Genomic DNA, 14052 nt, shown 5'->3' on the forward strand with positions numbered 1-14052 from the left:
TCTAAGATATCCCAAGCATCTTTAGACCTAGTGCAATTTGACACATGGTGCTGAAGATTTGGGGTAATGGCATGTATGATGGCATTCAAACCGTCGGAATTTTGTTTTGCAGCAAGTATCTCGGCAGGATTATATTCACCAACATTCTTGGGAACGTTTACATCTCCAACTGCCACAACGGGAGCATCATAGCCATTAACAACATATACCCATGATAGAAAATCACGCGCTTGAAGAAAAGCTCGCATAACAATTTTCCACTATAAGTAATTAGAGAGCCATCGAAGACTGGTGGTACGTTAATAGAGATAGCACCTCTGTCCATAGAGTCAGATAGCTACAAACACAGACTTGTAAGATCTTGAACGTGTTTGCCTTCTCTGATACCAATTGAAAAAGCGGGGGTCTAACAACACCACCCAATATTTCGCTTAGCAATCTGTATGGACAAACTCTAACATACTTTTAAGAGAATCAACAAGACTCAATCAATTAAAAGTATATCAACGAGTTTATACCTCTCTTTTTGATTTGATTTACTCAAGCAAGAACTGCGAGTTCTAATCAAATAAAAGGAATAACTTGGATGGTACCAAAGACCAATATCCAAGGATCAATGAATGATAATCAACAACTAAAGGTTGGATTACTCTAATTGATGATATAACGCACAACCTGTATTATTTCATTATAAAGATAAAACAATATAATGCGGAAATTGAAATAACACAGACACCAGAAATTTTGTTAACGAGGAAACTGCAAATGCAGAAAAACCCCGGGACCTAGTCCAGATTGAACACACACTGTATTAAGCCTCTACAGACACTAGCCTACTCCAAGCTAACTTCGGACTAGACTCTAGTTGAACCCCAATCAGTCTCCCACTGATCCAAAGTACAGTTGTACTCCCTACGCCTCTGATCCCAGCAGGATACTGCGCACTTGATTTCCTTAGCTGATCTCACCCACAACTAAGAGTTGCTACGACCCAAAATCGCAGGCTTTGACAATAAACAAATCTGTCTCACACAGACAAGTCTATCAAATGATCAATCTGTCTCCCTAAGATAAACCCTAAAGGTTTTGTTCCGTATTTTGATAATAATCAAGGTGAACAGGAACCAATTGATAATCCAGTCTTATAGTCCCGAAGAACATCCTAGAGTTATCAATCGCTTCACAACAATCTTAATCGTATGGTAGCGAAACAAGATGTTGCGGAATCACAAACAATGAAACGAAGATGTTTCTGATTACTTTTTATATCTTGCCTATTGAAGATATCAATATCAATCCAATCAATCTGATTGTACTCGTACGATAGAAGATGCAAGATCATATCACACAACTACGATAAAAGTAGTATCGGTCTGGCTTCACAATCCCAATGAAGTCTTTAAGTCGTTAAACTGGTTTTAGAAGAAGAAAACCAAAGGTTAAAGGAGAATCGACTCTAGCACGCAAACTAGTATCACACGTAAGGTGTGGAGATTAGTTTTGCACAATATTAGATGTCTCCTTTATATAGTATTTCAAATCAGGGCTTGCAATTAAGTTACCTTGGTAACAAAGAAATCAATATCCACTGTTAGATGAAAACCTGATTTAGATTCAAGCTAATATTTCTTAACCGTTGGATCGAAAACTTAGCCGTTTACACACACTTGACAGTGCACGTTTCTAGGTTTGTTAACCGTACCCAAACGTATGCACTTGTTGGTTCAACAATAGTTAACCAAAAGGTTCGCCATATGAGCATTTCATATCAACCATGTTCTTCTTCACCATAACTAGTTCAAATGACTTCAAAAGAACTAGTTAGAGAGTTGTTCAATTGCAAGGAAATCTTATGTATTACACAAGACACAATTGAAGCAAAGATGATTTGATTCACTTGAATCGATTCATGAACTTTTATAGCCACGGTTTGCAAACTGCATTCCTTAGTTTTTTTGAGTTTAAGTTCATAAATCATCTTCAGATATATAACCTTCTCAAGTTCGCAGACTAGGTTTGCGGACTTAAGTTACCGGGAAGAGTTTACAAACTCCAGCAGAAATTCTCGGGTATGAGAACTTTGCCGGTTCGCGAACCGGGTTCGCGGACTTAGTTTCACGCAAGTAGTTTGTCAACTCCAGCAGAAATTCTCGGGTTTGATAACTTCGGCAGTTCGCGGACTTGGCTCACGCCATTCTTCTGGTTCTCTTGATCAACAAAGTTCGCAAACTTTGGTTCAGGGAATAGGACTTATACATAAATGTTTTTCCACAATAATGCTTATGTCCACCATTGGTTATGTAATCTAAACTCTCATTTCAACCATTGAAACATTCTTAGAGGACGTTATATAGTTGTTACACCATTTCTCGTCAAAGCAATTTTCAAGATGATTGAAACATATCATGACTTTCATCACATGGTAAAGATAAACTTGATCAAAGCGAAAAGCTTACCAACACATATTTCGAGATATAGATAGGCGAGGTATACTCGGCTCGAAATACCAAATGTGTATAATCCAAGTCTATATATATAGCACACGACTTCTTGTGTCAAAGAGTAGGAGATATAGTAGATAGACTTCTGAGTGATAGATAAGTTCAAGTCTTCACATACCTTTTTGTCGAGAAGTTCCACCGGTTCCTTGAGTAGTTCTTCTACTTGTATGATAAATCACCATGAAGTCCTTGAGCTCAACTACATTTTCTATCCTAGATCGAGACTTAGCTATAATAGACTAAAAATCAAGACTTATAGTTTTGATCACTAACATTGACAAACATGCTTGAGATAGCAACGCATGCGAGTTCGACCGAGCAATGCTCTAACATGCTCTAAATTGTCGGCCAAAGTAGGCTAGTCGAGCTGCCTATAAGAGTCTTAATTAGGTCAACGACGACCCATAACTGCCGTAATTCATCTCAGCCGTCCAATTTGGCTAGCTGGTTTGCCGGCCTAGATCCAATCTTAGGTGACCAGTGAGGTACCGTGATTGCCACCTTCCATCCTTCTTCTTAATGGACCAACCACGTCGTTCGTAGCCTACATGTGCAACCACCAATGGCCGGCCAAAGAAGGGTGGTTACACCACTTTTTTAAACTATGAAATCTGCGACTAACTCAGGCATGATGTTACAACGATGCTTTGCATGCATCACTTTTAGCTGCTTACCTAACACGATGCTTCACATGCATGCTTATAATCGATATTTATAGGGCATCAATTACATAAATTAATTTTTTAACCTAAATCAACATGTGCTATTTTCTTGAGTAGTACTCACGACAAGTACCATTCGACTTGACTTGTCACTTATGACCACCTGCTGCCTAGCTTGCGCGTGATTGGTCGAAATATTTCTCTACATGTAGGTTTTACACACAAAACCCACAATACATATTAGTTGAAGGAATAGTCATATATTCATTCTTCCACTCTTCATAACCACTATGAGGGTATGGCAATATTCCTTCCGGCTATGGAATGTCCTGGCGAAGTTTATTATCGTTTGCACATGACTTGGCTCAAAGTGCAGTCTCAGAGACTGTAAACAAACTATGGGGTCATAATGAACCACCAAATTGTATTATGCGACGTCTCTTAGCTTTGCAGAGGATTAATATCAATAAAATGTCTATTTCTTCAGCAGGAAAAAAAAAAAAAAAAGACCTTAGTGTCAAAATAATTGTTCACGTCCCCGATCAATCCCGGACATCAATAATTACCTAATTACAAACCGTCAGATCTCAAACTACAAAAGATTCAGAATTCTACGGTTTAGATAACCTATATAAAAGTAAACATATATAGAAGTCGTAAAACATCAGTAAAATAGTCCTTTGTGGCGGCGACCTTCCTATCGAGAGAGAAACTAAACAAGTGTTTGTTTGGGGGGGAAATTTTTCTCATCCGCCACGGAAAAAAACTCTCTGGTAAGCCACATCTCTCATTTCTAGTTTTTTTTGTATTAATATCTTGGTATTAAACTACAGTTTTGCTTAATTTCCTTTGTCAGATCTACTGCTATCTTGAAAATTAGGTTTTTCATGAGTTTATAATTTATATAAAAAAGGTATTTTTCCCTTTGGGGTTGGGTTCGAGAATTTCGAGTTAATTAAAGTGTGGGGTTTGCTCAATTTCTTTATCAGATCTGTGCGTATTGATTTTAGGTCCTTTTTATTTCTGGAGCTCACTTCGAAAATTGGTAGATATTAGGTTTCTTCTCTTTTGGGATTGGGAATTTGAAATTGAGAAGATTACGAGTTGAAAAGAGTGGTGTGCTTCCCAGTTTCTTTATTGGATCTTTTAGAATTGAGTTTTAGGGTTTTTATCTTTTCTCTTTTATAGTGTTTAGAGTTTGGTGAATTAGGGGTTTTGGTGGTTTTGGATTTGGTATTTTGTGGTTCGGATATATATGGCTGCTGGAAGAAATGGGAGTTTTCGTGATAATGATTTGAAAGAACGAGAATCTGAAGCTGAAGTAACCAAAAGGAGGGATTTTTATTATCAAAAGGAAGAATATGATCGATTTGGGAACAATTGTGGGAGTGGTGATCGAGGAATGTGGGGGTCTCGAGAATTTGATAGGAAGAAAGAAAGGGATGCTGGTGATGAGGATAATAGGGAGAGATGTAGAGTTAGACAGAAGGATATTAAAGAGAGGGAAGTAGGTAGTAATGGTGTGTATCGTTCTTCTTCTTCTCCATCTAGTATGAGTAACTCAGGTAGTGGTGGTAGGCGAGCAGGAGCTGAGGTTTCTGTTAGAACAGCAGGTGATAGAGAACCCGGTGAATTGTCGAGCGGAAGTGGATCTGATGATGGGGACATTGTTTCAGAATCTCGGGTTAGCAGGGATAATGAGGTTTCGAAGCCTGAAAATGGTGTAGATGTAAAGAGAAAGTTTACTCCAATTGTGTGGGACCGAGAAGAGAAAGAAAGGAACAAAACATCTGCTGATCGGGTTACTGTTTCACTGAGCTCAAAGCTTCCTCCTCCACCAATGCCGAAATCTTTTCGTCAGTCACCTAATGTTGTTATTGATGGTGGTGTGCAGATTTCTCCTATTATACCTAACCGATTGCCCAGTCCGCTGCCTTCACTGGCCAAGCCTCCCATTGCTCCTAGTTCTGCTAGGTCTGCTGTATCTGAATCTTCAGAAGTATCATCCCCTTCACCATCTCATGAGCATCAGTGGAGTAATGATCAAGAACCAGGGCAGTTGGAAGAAGATGATTATGTTTCCACACGGAACATCTCAGCTTCACGTTGGGCGGATGAGAGTAATTCACCTGGTAATGTTGGGGAAAGTTCTGACCATGAAGACATGTCTAAAAGAAGAAAGAAAAGTTCAGTTTCTAGGTTGTTCAATGGCAAAGTGAAGACGAAGGCATTTACACCTGAGCTTGATGAGCCCAGAAAAGAAGGATCAGTTGGTAACCGAGTCAGATCATCTGAGTCTGGCGGAGGTCGCAACACTGGGTCTGCCAGTGAAGGTGAGTACCCTGATAGAGAATCGGGTAAAATTGATTATATGGAGGTTGACGAAGAGGATATGAACAGAAATGAAAGTGCTTACCGTTCAGACTCGGATTCTGATGAAATTAGGGATTCTGCTCGAACGCCAGAGCCAATAGCCCCTCCACACAGAAGTATAAACATGCTACAGGGGTGTAGAAGTGTTGATGAATATGAGCGGCTTAACAAGATAGATGAAGGCACTTATGGTGTTGTTTATAGAGCAAAGGATAAGAAGACGGGTGAAATTGTTGCTTTGAAGAAGGTGAAAATGGAGAAAGAAAGAGAGGGTTTTCCTTTAACTTCTCTGAGGGAAATAAACATTCTCTTGTCTTTCCATCATGAGTCAATTGTCGATGTCAAAGAAGTTGTCGTAGGGAGCAACCTTGATAGTATTTTTATGGCGATGGAGTATATGGAACATGACCTCAAAGGGCTGATGGAATCTATGAAGCAGCCTTTTAGTCAGAGTGAAGTAAAATGTCTGATGCTACAATTACTGGAGGGTGTTAAGTATCTTCATGATAATTGGGTGCTTCATAGGGACTTAAAAACATCTAATTTGCTTCTGAATAACCGTGGTGAGTTGAAGATCTGTGACTTTGGGTTATCTCGTCAATATGGGAGTCCGTTGAAGCCCTATACTCATTTGGTAGTTACTTTATGGTACAGGTGAGGAACAATTTGTGTTTTGTACATCTTGCTTCATGCTGGTATTGTGAATATTACCTCGTTGGTTTTCATGTTTTTGTAGTTGTATCGTTATATGCAATCCCATCTTGGATTTCAGTCTGATATGTTGTATTTTATTCTCTTTGCAGGGCACCTGAACTTCTATTGGGAGCAAAATTATACTCAACAGCTATTGACATGTGGTCCCTGGGTTGCATTATGGCTGAGTTCTTAGGTAAAAAACCACTTTTTACTGGGAAAACTGAAGTAGATCAACTAGACAAGGTAATCTTCATGCTGTAAGTCTCTTTGGTTGTTCTTGCAGGCTCGATGCATCTGATTTTTTCCGTCTGACCTGCAGATTTTCCGGATTCTTGGCACACCGAACGAGACGATCTGGCCAGGTTTTTCAAAATTACCTGGGGTGAAGGTCAACTTTCTTAAGCATCCGTAAGTCTTATCTTTTCTTTATTTTAAATAATTTCTTGCAATTACGCAGTCCACGAAGTTCTATTTTCATCATTGTTTTCTCAGGCTTCCTGCTTAGGTGATTCTGGTCAGGCTTCTGGTTTGCCTTGGTGGCATTCTTTCAGTTTGGCAATAAATGTTTCATGTTGTTAGTAACCTCTGACCTAATTATTTCAGGTATAACCTACTGCGTAAGAAATTTCCAGCCACATCTTTCACTGGATCCCCAATCCTGTCTGATTCTGGATTTGATTTACTGAATAAACTTCTCACATATGACCCAGAAAAGGTAATTCCTTCACGTTTCTAGCATATTAAGATGATTATATTTTTACCTCGAACCCAACATGTCAAAGTTCAACTTTGGGAAGTTATCTTGTTCCATCCTTGCTTTCAAGTTAAGTTTTCTAGTTTTTAAGGGTAATGGTGCTGAGCAAGATATCTTATCCAAAAAAAATGATGCTAAGCAAATGTATCTACCATGTCATGCAGAGGATCACAGCAGAAGATGCCCTTAACCACCAGTGGTTCCGTGAAGTTCCTTTACCTAAATCAAAGGACTTTATGCCAACATTTCCTGCTCAGCATGCTCAAGACAGGTATTTTATAGGGTATTGATTTGTCTAGATAAAAGGACTGATAAACAATCACCCAGCTTAATTGCTTTTACTTTGTTCAAAGCAAGAGAGACTTTTCTTTTGTAACTTGAAATTTCTACCTAAAACTTGGAGTTACAAGGCCATGATAGGTATCTAGAAGAATTCGTGAAATTAGATAATCCCCCTAGAGAAAATAATTAGGTTTGAAACCCAAAGAAACCATACTCTCCACACAATAATTGGTATCCAAGCCAAAGTCCTCAACTTCTAAGCTAACAAGCCACGCTATTGTGAATTTGTTTTAGAAACAGAACATAAGTGGCTTAGTTTATAAACAATCACCCAAATTAGTTTCTTTACCCTTTGAACATGATTTGAAATTTTTATTGGATCACTAGGAAATTACAAGATAGTAAGATGTATTTAGTTGAACCTCTAGAAATGATTCCAGTTCCATTTGGAGAACAATTAGGATTGAAGGAGAGAAACTCATTCGCATTCATCTTCATATAAAGTTTAAAACTGTAGCAAAAAGTTCATAAATTCTAAGTCAAACATTTATTTATACCAGTATCTGGGACGTAACAAATATTTTTATATTGTTCGGGACATCCATAATGCATCAGGTAGTCATTAGTGGCCGATCAATTTTAGCAATAAATACGGATTTAGGTTCCTTCCAATTGAAACTTTTTTCCCCCTGGTCGTAGGCGGCTACGAAGAGTTATGAAGAGTCCAGATCCATTAGAAGAGCAGCGAAGGAAGGAGTTGAAACAAAGGGAGTTGGGTACCACTGGTTTGTTTGGGCAGGATAGACAAATATGATTGTCCTCAACAGCTGGGCTTCAGATTCCAGTGCCATCCAGCTTGAAGTGAGAGATTAGAGTTGCAGGATATTCATTTTCCTCAGAGCCCTGATGACTTTAATGCACTCTGTTTCTTTTGATGTCAAGGTGTGGCTAAATGACTTCCATTGCTAAAATCAGCATAGTTTGGCACTTTGTAACATATAACATATATCTAGTTACAATGCTGGATAACATGTAACATATCTCTTTGGGGCATTGTAAATAACGCTTTATAATTGGGTTTATCTAGTTACAAAAATCATGTGTTTGCCGTTCCTTTTCTTTTAACCTTTACATTGTGTTTGCAAGAGACAGTTGATGTGAAGTTGGGGACTGCGACCTCTGGTTTTCATACCTGAAGAAGTTTGATGGAATTACGTTTTCACTTCAAAGGTAATTATATCCAAATAGTTGTGGAATATAGAGCAAAATTTGGGGTTTTGCTTTTCCAGTCGGGATTATCTACCTTCAGAAACATATTTTGAACACTTGGTATTCTGATGATGATAGCTTGGTGCTTACAGGCTCTGTTACAAATAATGTTGACGTGATGGGTGAATTTGTGTAGGCTTTAATTTTGTTTCTTACTCGAGGGAATTGGAACTGTTTACAACTTCGCTAGGGCAATAGTGACTATCTTTTTGTAAGAATTTGATGTGGTCCTGGCATAGATGTAGGTAAATGCATTTGAAGGTGATCACCAACGTGAACTCATAGCAGTACCTGCTTTTTGGTCATCCCGTATTGAACTTCAATAGCTATCTGGCGGGAGATTTCTTATGGTCATTGCCTTGCTTCACCTTCATTTCTCTTCAAAAACTGATCTGGGTTCCCTCGAGTAGTCAGAGAAGCTTACCAAAGTGTGCATCACTACAATCAGCAATGACATATGTGCTCTGATCTCCTTATTCTTCTTTTGATTCTGTTTTCTTTTGTCTTACGCAAATCCTTGCCAGCGTGTTTTGGTAGATTCTTGGCTTAGATTTCAAGATGTAAAGGGGTGTGGGATGTATTGCTTTTAAGTGGTAGTTTGACCAATTTGAAGCATTTTGCTGGCTCCGTGATTACATGACGCTTGTATGCAAATGCCACTGCAGTGTCAAACAACGCAGATTGAGGAGAATGGCAATCATTCAAGAATCTGTAGAACTGCAGTCGTATTTTCGGCGCTTCAGATATCTATTCCATCATGTCTTGCTCATTAGAGGTACTATACAAACCTTAATTCATTGTTCCGTACAAAGTTTAATATAAGAAGGGATGAAGGGTTCTGTATTGACATCTACAATTCTCAATTTTCTTTTCTTTTTAGTACTTAAAATAATATACAGAAGGGCTTATGTTTAGGTTTATGTTGTAGACGTCAGTCGTGATAATACTCCCTCCATCCACAAAAATGTCGTGATAATACTCCCTCCATCCACAAAAATAGGTCGTTTCAGTTTTCAAATTTTGCTTAAATATAGGCAAACCTTGTAAAATGAAAAGACCCATTTTTGTGGGACGGAGGGACTACAAGATTGATGTTGTTTTGACGTAGTATACTTTTTAATTATAGGATTACTCGACGCCAGTAAAGTTGATTAATGAGAAATATTTATGGAATATAAACTATCTGACTACAATTGCAAACCATGAACTAGTAATCCAGAAATTAGTTTGATTTGTAAAATAACCAGTGAAAGCCACTATGATGAATTAGGCTATGAAACTGTCACATCTATGCAGTGAGGCAGAGTGCTTATTAAGTATTGTGAGGTAGAGTGTTTACTAACAAATCGTCAACGACTTATGTTCACTTAAGAAAAACCAATGATAGGAAAGTATGTAGTTACATATTTATTAACATAGTTTTTGGCTTTTTGCAGTTCTAGTTATTTGATTAGTAATGTACCACATCCTGTTTGTGGATGTTTACTGTATAAATGTGCAGTGTGTATTGATACCTAAGATTCTGAATACATATTTGGTTCATCCGTGCTCTAAGGCAGCATCAGTAAATTTACAGTTGAGCATAATCATATCTGCGCAACAATTGTTATATCTTATTGTAACCATCATTTTATCTTTTCATAACCACTGTGCTTCATATGAAGAGATCTAGCTAAGTAACCATTGAAGGATTATGACACGGTTCTGCAGTGAAATCCCCCTTGGCGAATAACCAGAGAGAGTTTAGTTGTCCGTTCATAATTTCTTAGTTTTTGCTTTTGAAAGGTATTCACTGCACTGGAATAGTTGAGGAGTTGCGCAGAAATATGTCGATAACGTGAATATTATTCGATTATTTTGTCTGTAACATGCATTTGCTCCTCTTTGGATCCTCGATTTATAAGGCGCATATTAAATGTCATTCATCTTCAATGAGGTGGGCTTTCTTTAGGCTGAGGATGTGTAAATCTTTGGTCGTGTTTGTTTTAGTAACCCGTTATAGGGGCGGAATGGTTTATTAAAGAGGCGGCATTCTAATAGGACAAAAAGGGTCATTACATGATTATTCAAGGTGCCCTTATTAAAAAAGTACTGGAAATGACAAATTAACCCTCATAATTGATAACCTAGTTTAGTGATGATAATCAAATTTAGTGTTAATGATTAATTTCGCTTATATTAATTCAAAATCAAAACCACAATCAGATTTTTAGAGTTAAAAAAGAAAAGTTTAGGAGAAGGTCAATCTCAATCAATTGAACAAATAACCAACAAAATGAACAACCAGGACCTGAAAATGACCGGGTATACTTCTAAATTAGTCCCAACTAGCTTTTTGTTGCTCAAAGTTATCTAAAGTACGTAAAAAATTTCAATCTTTTTACATTTTCAGAGCTAATTACGGTTGGAATTGTGCTCATAACCAACCATAAATCGAAGTTACGGTTCGTAAAAGACGAACTACCAACCGTAACTGGTTAAATTTGAAGAAAACCCAATCGTAAAACCAGTTACGGTTGGTAACTAAATGTTCGATACGAACCGTAATTGATCGATACCAACCGTAACTGAAGAAAATTCTCAGATATAAGAACATACGGTTGGTAATTGAACTATTACCAACCGTAACTCACATGAACCTCGAAATTTCAATTTCAATTTGCATCTAAAACCTAATTTTCGATAGAAATTAAACTTAAATCGAACAAAATAAACCAAATCGTAACTGGGTTTTCAAAACATACCTCATATAAGTTATTACACTACACTTGATTAATTTTCGAATCGTCGATTAACCGAAGACGATGAAATTTTGTGTTTTAATGGAGGTTACGGTTGATGGGAGGAGGAGAAGAGAAGAAGAAAAAAAAAACAAAATTTTAATTTAGTTGATTTAGGTTAAAAAATGGGGAGGATAATCCAGTTAATTTACATCCCCTATAGGACATCCCCTAACCAATTAGAGGGACATTACTATCACACTGCCGCCCCTCTAATAAACCATGCCGCCCCTATAACAAGTGTTTTAAGAGGAAGCTTTCAAACCCCAGAATCGGGGGTACATCCCAAATGGATGTCAGCAAGCTGTTAAAAAAAAGGTGAATACTTTTATTTGATTCACAACTTGAGAGCGGTTTCGTCAAAACCGATCTACCATCAGCTTTTCCTTGATCCAAAGAATGTATGCTCACAAAAGGAATGGTGTTTTTCTCGATCAAAAGAGAACGCTCACACTTGTGTGTTCTTTTCACCCCCTCAAGAGAAGGCTGTATCATCCTTCTCTTAATATTAAGACTTTGAGTTTGATTTTGATTTTTATTTTGCGACCAGATATAGAGAAAAAAGTGCAAAAATATGCCGATCTCGCTAATAGTTAATTTAGTTTGCATTGTTTTTAAAACAAGGAGGAGAGAGGAGTATTTTTAAGTATTTTGTAACAATTATGTCACTGATTGATAATATTATTTTATAAAATTTAGGGATGTTGTATTATGGGGGGCCATCATCTCACCGCCTAAGAAGAATCAAGATAGCTCGAGTTAATTTTCCACCTCCTTTTTGCCGGACAAGATAAAGATCCACCCACGTCAATCTATGGATGGCCCACCACGAAGGCTATCTGGAATCTGGATTATTCCTATACAAGTCGTGAAGATAAACATTCAGGGAATAACCGACTACTTATCAACTTAATTGTTAAGCAAAGGTTGTAATACAAACAAGTAGATCCTACACGTGTCGTTGTATGACATAGTCCTTGCCATGCTGGTTCTCCTATAAATACCGCATGTGCTTTCTCGTTGTAAGTTAATAAGAAATGAAAAACCAAGTAACAGAAACTTGAGAAATGAAATGCTTCCTTTGTTCCCACTTTCAAAGTTAGTAAACAGTTTAGTAAACTCGTGTTAAATAATCACTAGTACATATAATACTTGTATCCTAGATTCCTAGCCTTTCTGTATCAGTACGGTGAGTTAGTATTGAAACAGTTGTTACCTAGTAATATCATTTCATAAAATGTTATCAGGACGGATCGCTCGTCGGCCGACGGTCAAGTTGCTATCGTTCAACAACTAAAAAACTAAAGGGAGTATAGGTAGCTGTTGTTCCTTTTATTACTTTTCTTAAATGGCAAATCTAACGAAATTCGAATTCACAGGTCTCAATATATTAGGAAATAACTATATTTCTTGGTCACTTGATGCCGAGCTTTATTTGGAAGCTAAAGGCCCGGGACATACTGTTACGGAAGGAAACAATGCGTCCAACATGGACAGCGCTACCGCTCCAATTTTCCTTCCCATCATCTCCATGATGATTTGAAAAATGAATATTTAATAGTTAAAGATCCATTTGCTTTATGGAACTGTCTGGAAAAACTGTTTGACCACCTGAAGTTGGTCATATTTCCAAAGACTCGGAATGATTGGTTGAACTTGCGGCTGCAAGATTTTCGATCAGTGACAACTTATAATTCTGCTCTGTTTAAAATCACCTCGATATTGAAATTGTGCGGTGAAACTGTCCCTGACGAACAAATGTTAGAAAAAAAATTTACAACCTTTCATGCCTCGAATGTGCTCCTGCAGCAGCAATATCGAGAGCGCAAATTTACGGAATATTCTGAGCTAATTTCTTGTTTGTTGATTGCAGAGCAGAATAATGAGCTTTTGTTGAGAAACCATGAAGCTCGTCCCGTTGGTTCCGCAGCGGTACCTGAACTACACGCAGCAACGTCTTTTGGACGGGGAAATAATCATGGTAACAAAGTCAAACGTGGATATGGTAAAGGAAACCAACGTGGGGGCCACAAAAATGAACGGGGAAAGGGTACGCGTTACCAGCCGTACCAACGGCCACTAAAAATTGCGGAACCAAAGGAAACGAGACAAGAAAAGGGAAAGGGTTCTTTTATTCAACCTCCTCAGAAAAATGTTTGCTATCGGTGTGACTTAACTGATCACTGGCAGCGTACCTGTCGTACGCTGGAACATTTTGTTAAGCTCTATCAGGCGTCGCTGAAGCGACCTGCCGAAGTCATAGAGACAAATTTGATAGAAGCCAGTGCTCCTAGCACAACTAATACCCATTTGGATGTATCTGATTATCTCGTCGACCCTGAAGGTGGCGAGTGATAGACGCATTTATGTGTCTATTTTGTTCTCAATTTTCTGTATTGTTAGACTCGATCAAATACTTATTGTGTTATTTTGTGTTCTTGTAGATGCTTTTAGAGAAATAAGCTCTTGTGGCGAAATGGGCTCGAAAAAGTAGTGTTTTACACCCCCGGGATAAAGTATTAAAGGCACCCCAGAAATGCACCAGAGAAACCCCAGAAAAATTACTGTTTCAGCCCCAAAAATTACTATTTCAGCCCGAATTGCTAAAGGGACCCCAGGAATGGATTAGGGTCGAGAGGACGTGTTTTGGAAGGAAAACAAGGAACCAAATCTTCTCATAATGGTTGTTCTATAAAACAGGGAATAAAAAGTTACGGAATATTTTGTGATATTTG

At 38.0% G+C, this 14052-nt stretch overlaps 2 protein-coding genes across 9 annotated transcripts; both read left to right on the plus strand.

The window, feature by feature from the left end:
- Positions 1-3839: 3839 nt before the first annotated feature.
- Positions 3840-9451, plus strand: LOC113276543 (cyclin-dependent kinase G-2-like). 8 transcript variants are annotated; one of them, XR_003324462.1, is made up of 8 exons: positions 3943-6190; positions 6340-6475; positions 6552-6640; positions 6836-6947; positions 7151-7257; positions 7968-8210; positions 8421-8498; positions 8630-9451. XR_003324462.1 is itself a non-coding variant. In XM_026526163.1 (7 exons), exons 2-7 carry the CDS (start codon positions 4419-4421, stop codon positions 8080-8082), a joined length of 2331 nt encoding a protein of 776 aa, XP_026381948.1. In that variant the 5' UTR covers positions 3840-3936; positions 4374-4418; the 3' UTR covers positions 8083-8387. The 8 variants fall into 8 exon arrangements, 2 of the variants coding, with proteins under 2 accessions (XP_026381948.1, XP_026381946.1); XR_003324463.1 differs by having other exon boundaries at positions 8674-9451; XR_003324465.1 differs by having other exon boundaries at positions 8777-9451.
- A 3190-nt stretch (positions 9452-12641) lies between these two features.
- On the plus strand, positions 12642-13819 carry LOC113274254. Its single transcript, XM_026523699.1, has 2 exons — positions 12642-13661; positions 13762-13819. Exons 1-2 carry the CDS (start codon positions 13076-13078, stop codon positions 13809-13811), a joined length of 636 nt encoding a protein of 211 aa, XP_026379484.1. The 5' UTR covers positions 12642-13075; the 3' UTR covers positions 13812-13819.
- Positions 13820-14052: the final 233 nt, after the last annotated feature.

Source organism: Papaver somniferum, chromosome 4, assembly GCF_003573695.1.
Source record: "Papaver somniferum cultivar HN1 chromosome 4, ASM357369v1, whole genome shotgun sequence".
In the NCBI taxonomy this organism is placed as follows: domain Eukaryota; kingdom Viridiplantae; phylum Streptophyta; class Magnoliopsida; order Ranunculales; family Papaveraceae; genus Papaver; species Papaver somniferum.

Bases quoted from the DNA above. Each gene is read 5' to 3' on its own strand.
- LOC113276543 (XM_026526163.1), top strand. From the start codon at position 4,419: ATGGCTGCTGGAAGAAATGGGAGTTTTCGTGATAATGATTTGAAAGAA. The intron at 6,191-6,339 runs GTGAGGAACAAT...TTCTCTTTGCAG, and splicing joins GTAGTTACTTTATGGTACAG to GGCACCTGAACTTCTATTGG. The intron at 6,476-6,551 runs GTAATCTTCATG...TCTGACCTGCAG, and splicing joins AAGTAGATCAACTAGACAAG to ATTTTCCGGATTCTTGGCAC.
- LOC113274254 (XM_026523699.1), top strand. From the start codon at position 13,076: ATGTTAGAAAAAAAATTTACAACCTTTCATGCCTCGAATGTGCTCCTG. The intron at 13,662-13,761 runs GTGGCGAGTGAT...GTGTTCTTGTAG, and splicing joins TTATCTCGTCGACCCTGAAG to ATGCTTTTAGAGAAATAAGC.